General features: G+C 40.4%; 1 protein-coding gene across 5 annotated transcripts in view; it reads right to left on the bottom strand.

Annotated features, from left to right (window-relative positions):
• Positions 1-287: 287 nt before the first annotated feature.
• The window catches only part of wdfy4 (WDFY family member 4), a 45,049-nt gene continuing 33,255 nt past the window's right edge, over positions 288-12,081 (bottom strand). For all 5 annotated transcript variants that reach the window (XM_035991924.1, XM_035991925.1, XM_035991926.1 and 2 more), the window contains 15 exons: positions 11,946-11,988; positions 11,621-11,740; positions 11,405-11,528; positions 11,211-11,320; positions 9,464-9,614; positions 8,562-8,653; positions 7,137-7,346; positions 6,897-7,017; positions 5,356-5,513; positions 2,994-3,152; positions 2,710-2,889; positions 2,259-2,441; positions 1,695-1,782; positions 893-1,022; positions 288-631 (listed from right to left, as the gene is read on the bottom strand). In XM_035991924.1, coding sequence (XP_035847817.1) covers positions 568-631; positions 893-1,022; positions 1,695-1,782; positions 2,259-2,441; positions 2,710-2,889; positions 2,994-3,152; positions 5,356-5,513; positions 6,897-7,017; positions 7,137-7,346; positions 8,562-8,653; positions 9,464-9,614; positions 11,211-11,320; positions 11,405-11,528; positions 11,621-11,740; positions 11,946-11,988 — 1,933 coding nt within the window. In that variant the 3' untranslated portion in view covers positions 288-567. The remainder of the gene's footprint in view (positions 632-892; positions 1,023-1,694; positions 1,783-2,258; positions 2,442-2,709; positions 2,890-2,993; positions 3,153-5,355; positions 5,514-6,896; positions 7,018-7,136; positions 7,347-8,561; positions 8,654-9,463; positions 9,615-11,210; positions 11,321-11,404; positions 11,529-11,620; positions 11,741-11,945; positions 11,989-12,081) is intronic.

The following is a 12,081-nucleotide window of genomic DNA, read 5'->3' on the forward strand; positions in this document are numbered from 1 at the left end:
CGCTCTTGTTCATCATTCATACAATTCCTCTCGTTTTCAGCTTGAAGCTGCCCAGTGGCCCATTATAAGCTTTACTGGAGCAGCAAGGGTTAATTTAAATGATTGTTTTGAAGTGAGTTAAATGCTTGTTTACCCCTTCACATTCCTCATGCAAATTCACCCCAGCAGTTGTGGAGATCTCAGGTTTCATCTTTATGATCTCAGATGAAATAAAATAAAATCCTGGCCAACCTAGATTTCAGTCATAATCAAAATCACAGAGACTCACAGGAGACAATTTATGCAGATGGCTGTCAATAGTTTTATTCAAATTTGTTGAAATTCAGTATTTACAAAGAAAAATACAGTGAAATATCTATATAGGAGATAAAATATTCTATATTGTCTGAGACTTGAATGTTAGTTCTTCCTGAATGTACACACAGAACTGAACTGAAATACAGCAAGGTCTCAATGCTCAGCTGGTGTCAGATCTAAGACCTCGATGGATTTTCAGAGTCTCTTTGAGATGCACGCTGTGCAGAAATGGTGGCCTGAGGCATGCTTGTGTTCAAACCCTGCCACCTCTCACTCACAGGTCCAGGTGAAAACTCTGCCCCAGGCATCGCCTGCCAACAGAGTAGCATGGCTCCTACACAGAAGAGAAGATGCTTAAATAATGTGAAAATTGTTTCCAATCAGTGAGGTTATGTAAATGTATTCTGTTGTAAAGCAGGAAATAATACAATGTGAGTCAGAGTTGGTGAGAGTAGGTTTGCAAGTTAGTTCCAGAACTGTATTAGTTTTGAAATATAATTAATTACTACATAATTATTAAATGTTTTTAAAAAAAAAGTTAAATGTTTGCATATGCTAACTAAATCTGTGAGCAGGTGCATGATATTTACTGTACCTGGACATGGCCAGCGCTGTGATGGCCGGATTATTTTTGCTGCGGCGTTGCGACATAGCAAGATTTCTGTTCAGCTCTTGACATAACACCAGATGTCTTTCCCAGCCTTTAACCTGGCATGAGCTGCTCACTGTGGATACATCATGAGAATCCATCAACCCCCATTTATTACTAAATCACAGGGCAGGTGCCGACCCTGTCTGTAACCCTGACCCAGCGGTCCCCACAAAAAAAATAAAAAGTGCATTAACACCGTGTTTATCTGCGGTCAGCAGGCCGTTAAAGGGATAAAAATCCCTCAAATATAAATGCTTCAGTGTTACGTAAAAACTTGCCTCAATGTAATTTGCAAGGCATAATACTCCTATGAGGTGACACGAGGCTGTAACCAACGTATGCCAAATTGGATCTGGGTATTATTGCTTTCTAAATTATACATGCACACACACGTCAGCAGAATTACTCATCAGTGTTTACTGCCTCTATGTTTAATAACTTTATAACAACATAATTCCTGCTAGCCCCTAATGCTAGTGAGGGATGGGGTAGGCATTACAAGCTCTCATCTGGAAACAACGCTGTCTAGCTCTGAGATGAGCGGTTAAAAATAATCATCTCACACTTAAGGATTTATCTAATTAGATAGCGAAGGGTTTCTTTTTGAAAACAAGAATCCTTTCCTTTTGTGCAGTTGCATCTTAGTCAGTCTCACAGTTTTGCTAATGTCAGCCACTCCTATCATCTGTGTTGTTAGAAATACAATACCTATATGCATATCCCATCCTACTGCCAGTAACATTACCGTCTCTCTCTGTTCGGTCATGCCCTGGGGACACAGGCTCTTCTGGAGGGCCAGGTAATTGTGTTCTGGTGTACTCTGTCTTCCATATCTGTATGAGAGACACATAACGAGTAGCAAAAATCAGACATAATTCAACATAATAACAAACACACTCACATAAGCACCAGCGTGCAAGCACACACACCCCATAACTCAAGGTAATAATAAAGTAATAATACCATTTATGTGTGTGTGTTGTGCATGTGGCATGGGCACCCACTCCCAAGTGAAGCCCAATTTAGAGTTTGCAGCTTTGATTGCAGAGAGGCAGTATGTGCTTATATTAATCCTACACAAAAGCAGTCACACACAACCCAAATGCTGATATTAATACCTTGATGGACATCCAAGCTGCTACCTGCGTGGCTAATACCAAAGTAATGACTGCCACATTTGAATACAGTGTACTGAATAAAAACAAGGCAACCTCTCTCGCTGATCTATTAAAAACAGCTGCCAGACATTGACTGTAAAGACAGACATCCTGTCTCTGTCTCATTATTACACAAATACAAAAAAACTCACCCGTATGATGCCGTCTGCACAGCTAGTGACGATGACATTCTTGGCATCCCACTCGTGTCGCTGAGTGAAGCTGACACACAGGATGTCTGCCAGAGGCCCGCAGGAAGTGTCAACGCAGGTCAACAGCTGACCCTTCATGGTCCACAGGTAGAGCAGAGGTCCCGCACATGACGCAATCTCACCCTTGGACAGAGTAATATGGTGTTGATGCCCATTTGCGCAAAGATACACACAGAGATACACAGAAAAGCAAAACACACACAAAGAGAATATGCATGCTTTCAACAGTGAGAATCCTTTCTTCCTCATGCTGCGAGCTGAATGAAGGGGATCAACATGACAACGGTGAGCCAAAAATGACAAAGAACAGAAGAAGGAGAGGAAAAAGAGAGATTTTCAGAGTTGTGTAGGAAGAGAATTACAAAGAAGGAGATCAAGAAGGTGGCCTTACGGTGAGTTCATTGATAGCCAGTGCAGAGATGCTGGTTGTGTGTCCCGCTAACTGGGTGACGTAGCTTAGCTCCTCCATATCCCACAGGATACAGGTGAGGTCACGGGAGCCACTTACTATCATGCTGTGGACCTCAGACACAGCCAGGCATGTCACTGAATCTGTGTGACCATATAACGGCTATGAAGAAAAAATGGATCGGCGTTATATTGAGTGTGTAAGTGTGTGCAAATACATTTAGGATGTTACTGTTAAATTGCAAACAGACATGCAGACAAACTAACCTGTCTGAGTTTCATGTGAGTGAGTTTGTCCTTGTTGACAGCCACGTCCCACACACACACCACAGTGCTGGTTCCTGCAGTGACGATGGTTGTCGGGTTGGGACAGGCGGCGCACAACGTCTTCCCCCAGTCACACAAACTCTCACACACAGCAAAGGTCTAGAGATGAACATACATAAGTAGACCATTATGACTTTATGTGTATATTAAAGGTGCAATATGTAATACTGACAGCTAGTGTTTCAAATAGTTACTGCAGTACAAATTCAAAATACTGGAGAGAGTCGTCTCCCTCGGCCCCTCCTCCCCAGACTCGAAGTTCACGTTGGTTGCCAGGCTGAGACCGCAGCATTCACAACAATGTTGCTGTCGCTTGTCTCACATAGCCAGACATTGCAGAGTAGCTAACGTTAGAGGTTGGCTATAGTAGCGTTTTTTGGTACGGGCGAACCGGGCAGTCGCCCGGGGCGGCATATTTTCATGACACATGGGGGGCGGCACGAGAACTTAAAAAAAAAAAAAAATCCTCTGCGCCGCGAAGCGGTTTTCTGTTAACCGTTCTGTTATTATTTCACTGTGTGGTGGGGAATTGGCAAATCGGCGCCCCCTGCAGCTGCAGGCGCCCTGCTTGCTGAGAGAGGAACATCTCGCTGCAGCCCGCGGGAAGGCGGATGTCAAGCCCCACCTTCCCGCGGGCCACCCGACTGAACACACTTTATTGACTTAGAATTACGGCAACAATCGCTAAACACACTGCAAACTCACGGTCCTCTCTTCCCAATTTACAGCCCCCCTTTCTTGGCTTAAAATAACTCACCGTTCTCGGCTACGGCCGCTGAACGGGCTAATGTTACACGTTGTAAACAGCCGTGGCCCGCTTGCCTGGTCCTCCAGTAACGTTAGCAGTTAGGCAGCGTTAGCCAGGACCAGTCAGGATCACTTTACTGTCTCAATTGTTTTTGAACAGTAACCAACTTGGGTACTCTAGCTATATAGCTAATTCAATGTGAGTATACAAATGTTGAAATGACATAAAATACCTGTCCCTAGTAGCCGTGATAAATATTGACTGTTAGAAACATGCCAAGTTTTTTTTAGGTCGGGAAGAATCTATCTCCCTTGATCTCGTTTGTTTTTTTGTCGCTTTCATAGCTATAGTACAGCTGTGGCGCGATGGGTTTACATTTTTACAGGTATATTTGGCAACCCGGACTGGCTGTCAAACTGGGCAGTTGATACCAACACACACAGGCCAAAACACAGACCGTCACAGAACGGAAATTTCAAAAGGAGAAAATACTGGCATTAGCATTGTTGTCAGAAAAGATAGTATTTCAACTTGCGTGTTTCCTTAATATCTGATGACGCATTGGGATAATTTTTGGATTTATTACAGTAAATATATTACATATTGGACCTTTAAGTATAGATGATGGAGCGAGTGAATTGATATTTTAGCAGTTAAGCATATTTAATATTTTCATAAGATCATGTGATGCAGACTTATAGTTATGAAGAATCCTTGATAGTAGATAAAAACATTTTTTGAATGAGTTACATTTTCTTGATTTTAAATTATTTTTTCAAATGATCTTCACTTAAACCCTATCATATTGCTCCCCAAAGTCTCTTGCAGCATTGTATATATGAACAGAAACCAAGAAACAGATACAGCGTGCGGAGGGCAAGATATGGCATTGCCAGGTATGGTAAATACACACAACTATTTAAATAGCTGTCAAGAAATCAGCAGACACAGCTAAGACAGCAGTGTGTAGCACTATCAAGTAAGTGAAAGCTTGGCAGATCGTCTCACTGTTTTGACGACTAGCGATATAAGAGTCAGCTACTGAGCTGACTGTGTGTGGCTTGACCCACAATCCAGTGAGAAACTTCATACGTAGGTGATTGGTGGTGATGGCGTAGTGGATATGACACATGCCTTTGGTGTGGGAGATCTGGGTTCAATTTCCACTGCGATACATCAACCACTGTGTCCCTGAGCAAGACACAAACCCATAGTTGCTCCAGAGGCATGTGACCTCTGATATATATAGCAATTGTAAGTCGCTTTGGATAAAAGCGTCAGCTAAATGACGTAATGTAATGCAATGATTAAATTGGGTAAAATTATGTTTCTTTAAATGTGCTGACTGAGCACTATACTGAGCACTATCTAATTAATAAAAGGGAGTAAATTGTATATTATTAAAGTTTAATTAATTTATGGATCTAGTACTTTTGGATTTAAAAACTAATCTATACTTTGTGGGCAGGCAATTGTTTCATTTCAATTTGATTCATGCAAGTGGGTAGAGATGGAAGGTTGTGAAATAATACAGTACCAACAATACAAACATACCTTTTCTGTGGCATAGTTTCCAAAGGCACAGCTGTTGTCAGGGAAGCCCCAGCTGAAGAAGCAGCCCGACAGAGGCGACAGGAGGAGACAGTTTCTCTCCAGGACTATAACCTCTTTTTCCAGACACAGTATCTGACCTACCGGGCCTCTCTGCAGCTCTGCAGAAAGGTTTACAATGTTACTGAGAGTGGGGCCCCAAAGCCAGGAGGGTGTTTAAAATAACAAGGGTGAAACCATAAAAAAAAGTTATGGTGTCGAAAAATTTAAAAGTGACCTCATTCTGCCTTTTGTGTACCTGAATGAACTTGCCTGGACAAATAAAGGTAATGGCTCTTCAAAAACATCACATTAAAGAGTTTGGTAGCTCAGTAAACTTGTAAAGAATTTCATTAAATTGCTAACTACAGAAAACTGGGCAATTAAAACGGCTATTCCCAGATTTAAACAAACTGAGGCTCTGTCCTGGGGGGACACCTGCATCCTGAACAGCACAAGTTGTACAGAATGTGTGTGTGTGTGTGTGTGTGTGTGTGTGTGTGTGTGTGTGTGTGTGTGTGTGTGTGTGTGAGGGTGAGGCAGTGAGAGAGTGGCTGTAATCGTGCCTGTAATTGACCTATTCATGCAGGAACAGGCAGAAATCACTATATACTATCACCAGTTTTTTTCTTGTAAATCCCCAGAAAGAAGTTGTGTCTGGATCAGTTTTAGCATTCCTCCTATTCATCTCTATCTGCTTATTGATCAGATCAGACACTCTAAGACTTAATATGAAATGTAATATGCAGGAATCTCTCCCTGAGCATTCGCAGATTCATCTCCTCTCCCTCAGTGGGCCTGTAGGGATCTTCAGATTATTAAGTAGGGCTCAGCAGAAGAGTCATCTCCATATTGTAGCTCTAAAAGATAGCTTCTTCTACCCTTCCATAGTGTAAATTAATCTATGGACATTCTCGCTCTGTTTCAATGATCCCCTTGAGACCTGGGCACATCCTATATATAATAATTGACATCAAACGGTGTGAAATAAAGTAAAGCAGGAACAATACAAAAAAGCGACAAATGCAGACGACTATAACTGATTGAATTTAGTTTACTTTGCAGAAAATAGTTATGTTAGTTTAGTTGTTTGGAAATATTTGTTGTTTATAAGGCTAATAATAATGTTACGATTTGCTTTAATTTTATACCTTCATTTAAAGGAATAGACATTTGGGCTGAGAGTACGCTAAATATGAAGCTACAGTCAGCAGCCAATTAGCTTAACTTAGCATAGAGACTAGATGCAGGTGGAAACAGCTTGCCTGGCTCTGTCCACTGGTAAAAAAGCTCACTAATTAACACATTACATGTCATTTGTTTAATGTGTACAAAATGAAAAATAGTTTCATATTTAGCACACAGACATGAGAGTGGCATCTATCTCTTCATAAAACTTTTGGCAGGAAAGCAAAAAAGCGTATTTCCCAAAACGTCAAACAATTCCTTTAAGATTAAGATATCATATTTGCTGTCTGAGTTCCTCTTTTAATTTTTAGCTGTACCTCTGAATGGCTGCACGGTGGTCTTTAGTTTATCCAGTTTGAAGAAAAATGGAGTTGGATGGGGTGGTGATGATCCATCTTTCTTAGTGCCACTGCGAGGTGGATGTGGCTTGGTGAAGAGCTATGGGAAAGACACAGATGATTTACAAAGAAAGATTATTTCCAAAAACAATATGATACACTTACGTGCAGGAAGAAATGTACTTTTTGCACTTCACCCACTTAGCTTTTTCTCTTTACCTGTTTGGGAACCTGGCCAAAATTGCTGACATATCCCAAGATTGTGCTCTTGATGAGGGGATCCTTATCATTCTGCCGGTGTCTCTTAGCATAGAAGTAAGGGTGGAACGTGTTAACACTTTCTACAGCAGCTGGGCCTTGTTGCCGGTACCCGAAAATCAGGTCGATCCACAGGTGGAGGTGGGCACTCACATAGTCACTTTCCAAGGCCTGAGGGAAACAGTGCAGGATATTGTGGCATAAACTACAGTAGGACCACCTAGTCAAGTAATATTACAAAACTACTATACATGCACTGCGCAGTCTTAAAATACAGCGTTGTGCAGTGCATGTTATTAGAGTGGGACCAAAACCATCAGTCAAACTGTTAATATGAGAGTTTAGAAACACATGAAACTTCTCCAAGAATGCACAACCAATCAAATTATTCAGGTACAGTACAATTTCTTCCAAAAGTCAATTTAGAAGTGTAGAACAGCAGGAAGCTTCACAGCTGTGTTATGAGCGTATCTTCATGTTTAAATTAAAGAATGATTTGGGTAGAATTAGCCAGAGATTGGTTTTGAAGAGTTAATAAGGTAAAGTGGGCATTATGACCAGAATGTGTATCCTTGCACCCAATCTTAATAAACCCATCCAAGAATAAGAGAAAACTGAAGAAAAATATATTGTCCTGAGTTAATTTGTCTATGGAAGAAAAAAACAATCTTCTAAAGTCACTAATTTTATGAGAATGGTGGGCAATATGAGTAGTTCAGTAGATTACAGAGTGATAACCATCATAGATGCCCCAGGAAAGAGGGAGGGTCACACTAAAGAAATCAGACCAACAGAGAGAAAAAGAACAGAGATATACAATAACCCCACACAGGGAAAGAGAAGAAAGAGCAGAGAAAAGAGGGAACATATTCAACTTGCAGAAATAATGGCATTATGAAAAAATAGTGAGTATTGTGCCTGCCCTGAATAGTGTTAAAAAGGCTTGTTGTCCTTCACTGTCTGGCATCTAAAACTTCAGATACATGCCTTTTCATAGATTTTCTTGATAAGAAAAACAACTGGTCATTATATTTGAAAACAGTCAGTGCTAAAAGAATTTAACTGAACAACATTCAATGAGACAAGATGGCCTTTAGAGAATATAATGAATAAGACAGTGGCTGTTGTGAATAAGATCTGTCTCTTATACTGTGGTAGAAACAATGAAGACAAACAGACTGACTGCAACCAACACTACTACAGTGCGACTATTATAGTGGATACTTGTTTTAGATACAAAAACAGTGCATCTTCTGTGTACATCAACCAGCTAATACTAAAAAACATTATTAGGTCTCATGGGAAAGGTTCTTGTATGTAATAGGCCAGACTGGCCAATTGTAACGGACAAGCCTGGTGAGGTTGGGGACGGGGGGGGTCACTGACCTCTCGATGGATTCTAATAAACTCCTGGGGGTCACCTTTCGCCCATGGAGGCAGCTCCACGTCTCCCAGAGCAGTACCATCCTCCATACAGCCTACAGAGATATGGATAAACAGTACACACAGCATGCTGGGTCACATCACTGTATGTCATCCTTGAAAAAGAGTTTAAATATACCGTGTGGAGTTTTTTTCCCCACTGATGGCACTATGGAGCAATGTTTTGATGAGTGGTTCAACATTTTTTTTGTGTCATTTTTGTGCTCAACTAGCACACACACAAGGACACAAACGTATGTGCATTAGCACCTGAGTAATTCAATCCACATCCCCGCTAGTTGATGTAAACAATGCAGGTTCACACTGTCACTTTTTTCTTTCAAAATTGTCTTTCCAAATTTATGAGGAAGGAGATGCATTCTACACATTTGTAAGGCTTCTAGAATAAATACAATGTGTTTTGGTAATTTAAAAACCACTGAATGTAAACCGTTGTGTTTGTTTACAAGAAAACTTAACGGGCTACCTTTAAAGAATAAGCTGGTGATATTGTATATTTTTTATTGCCATCGAAGTCCATGGACAGACCAAATACCAAAAACTATTAAAAACATATCAATGAGGCACACTGTTGCACTGGGTGATGTGTTCCCTCATTACAATGAGCATCCGGTTTTAAAGATTGACGTCTTCTAGAAACAAATGGGCTTGGGACTGAAAGCCTCAGACAGTGGAAGGGAAGTCCGAAAGTATTGAGAGATGGACTAACACATTGTTGGTTTGAGTGTTTTAATGGGATTTGCTAACAATAAGGAAAAAATAGAATAATGACAAACCTTTGAGCATATAACTAACAAAGGAGCTTGCATAAGGCATATATCTTAGCAGGAAATTGTGTGACTGACCCAGCTGGATGTGGTTGGAGTTGAGCAGGAAGTCAGACAGGTAAAAGAACTCTGGGATCAGCTCTCTGACGTCCCCCGTGTTGTCTCTGGAGGCTGACTCCCACTCCTTCTTTACGCTGTGAAACATCCGCTCTGGGATATCAAACCCTCCCTGTGGGGAGAGAAGGCACAACACTGTCAGACCCCTCGCACACTGTAGAACCAAACTTTGCAAACAGGCATTATTAATAAAGTAATCCGCTTGATTCAGTGTAGTGAACCATATTTTATATTCCTTATTGTGTTATGTAAGCAAGAAATATTTGCTACTATTTGAAGGAAGCTTTTCATCTTTCTGTAAAATTCCATAATCTATGATGGAAATCTCATGAGAGAGAATGTAATTTAGAGTAAAACAATTACCTCAATGAATGAAAATAGCATATATACTGGTAAACTCAGTTAGATATGTAAATCCAGTTATGGATATTACTACACGCCCGTTATGCGCTTCAGAAGACAAAAAGGCTCCATAATTCACCAGACTAACATCTTTATTGCTTTATTCTGACTATCAAATATGCATGCCTTTTCATTATAATCAATTGGTTGCTGTATTGTAAATTGGTAACATCTGTGGGCATTTGCACTGGCTTCTTTAAGATGCTTTCTGTAATTATTTGCATATATATTGAAATCTCCCTATAATCTGCTTTAATGCCAAAAACAGCATTGAAACAGAATCTGGAGTTCTGAAAATAGGTCATATTAGAGTCAGATTATTAGCAAGTTTATGCTTGAAAGTAAAAATGTACAAAGTGATGCAAGTCAATGGGAATCTGGAGCACTGGGTTTGCCGGCAGAGCCAGTGGGTTAGCGGGAACAGACCAATAAACTGAACTTTCTTTCATTTCTCCAGAAAAATCAAGACCACACCTGCAGTCGTCAGCAGTGATTCAATTAGGAATGTGTCCTACATCATACCGTTATACACAATATAGTATACATTTATCAATTACTATAACGTGTTTGCATGTGTAGATTTGAATGCATGTATTCATGTGTGTGAGACTCCAATGTGCTAGATGAGCCTTCCATTCATGCCAAAAGGACGTTGGTTAGTGGAACTGAAAATCTTGTGCTGTAGGTGTTATACAACAGGTTTAGATTGTATTTGATTCATCAACAGACCACTTCAATTGCTAAAGGCAATGGATTCAGAAACGCTTCATCCTGTCTGTCATCATGCAGTTAACTTTTAACTATTATATACAAGTTTTTATGATTGACCTCTCTTTTTTTCTTTAAAGATTATTTTTCAGGCTTTGTATGCATTTTTTAAAATTTATTAGATAGTACAGATAGACAGGAAAGGATGGTGCTAAAGAGAGGGGATGGTCAGATTCAAACCCAGGCCGCTACCAAGGACTCGCTGTACCAGGTGAGCTATAGGATGCCCCATGATTGACCTTTCTGATAAAAAAGAAAATTGCTGTGATAAAGTCACATTAGAAGGTGTAGTTGTTTAGTATTATACTTCTGCATGTTATGGATGTATTTAATGTCATGGCACAAACTAATAGTGTGTTCACAAAGAAAATATTCTTCCATTTTCTATTCTATGGTATTCTGACTAAAGAAATACATTTTTTGTCTGGAAATGGATCAGTCTCAACCTTTGGGCACTGATCCACCAAACTTTATCCAATACCAGCTTATTTATTTTAAGGGCATAAAAATGCACCAACAATGATGTCCAAGGCCTCACCTGCAGTGTCTGGAAGGTGTGTGAAAACGGCTCCATCCGGACAAGGAAGGAGGCTACTATGATGGCCGAGGAGTAGTGGGTACAGTAGTGGCATTGTGTCGACAAATTTTCTATGGAGTAAAAGTGTGTTGAATGAAAAGTACAGTGAATAGCAAAAGAAAGAAAGAATGAAAAGTAAGGAGCTGAAATCATACCTTCCCCTTCAATGTTCCCAACTTCTTCATATCTTTGGATGAACATCTGTCTCCTTTTCTCTGTCTGAGCTCCCATTGGCTTAGAGAGGTCACGGAAAGTTGCGGGATTTGAAAGATCGAGCGTCTATCAAGAATAGAGATAAATCAAACCTGTAACACTTTCATTACCCCACCCCCCCCCATCCAATAAGAATGTGCCACTGTATGTGATCTAACCTCTGACTGGTAGTCAGCTAGGACCCAGGGGAAGACTGGATACTGCATCAGGTCATTGTATGTTCTCCCAGCAATGGTGTTCAGATGCATCAAGTACTCAAAGTTACTTATTTCCCCTCTCTGGAGGAGAGACAAGAGTAATAATAAGTAGATAACCACCTTACATAACACAGGTAAATAGTTACAACAGATATGGACCTGGGCTACTATTAATCAGTCACATCTGTTCAATATTTTGGCAGTCTCTACTGATGTCAAAGGAGTAAGAAGTTAATCTGTAAGCATACAAACAACTCTGACAAAAGGGCTGTGTTTGTTGTATTACCTGCCAATTACCAAGGGCTGCCTTTTCAACCACAGGTATCTTCCTAAAGCACAATAAAAACAAAAGCAAATACCTTGAATTAGCATCAGAGGCTAAACACTGAGCAATGCCTACCAACACAAAGTTGTTCTGCTTG

Source organism: Sander lucioperca, chromosome 15 (assembly GCF_008315115.2).
Source record: "Sander lucioperca isolate FBNREF2018 chromosome 15, SLUC_FBN_1.2, whole genome shotgun sequence".
NCBI lineage: Eukaryota > Metazoa > Chordata > Actinopteri > Perciformes > Percidae > Sander > Sander lucioperca.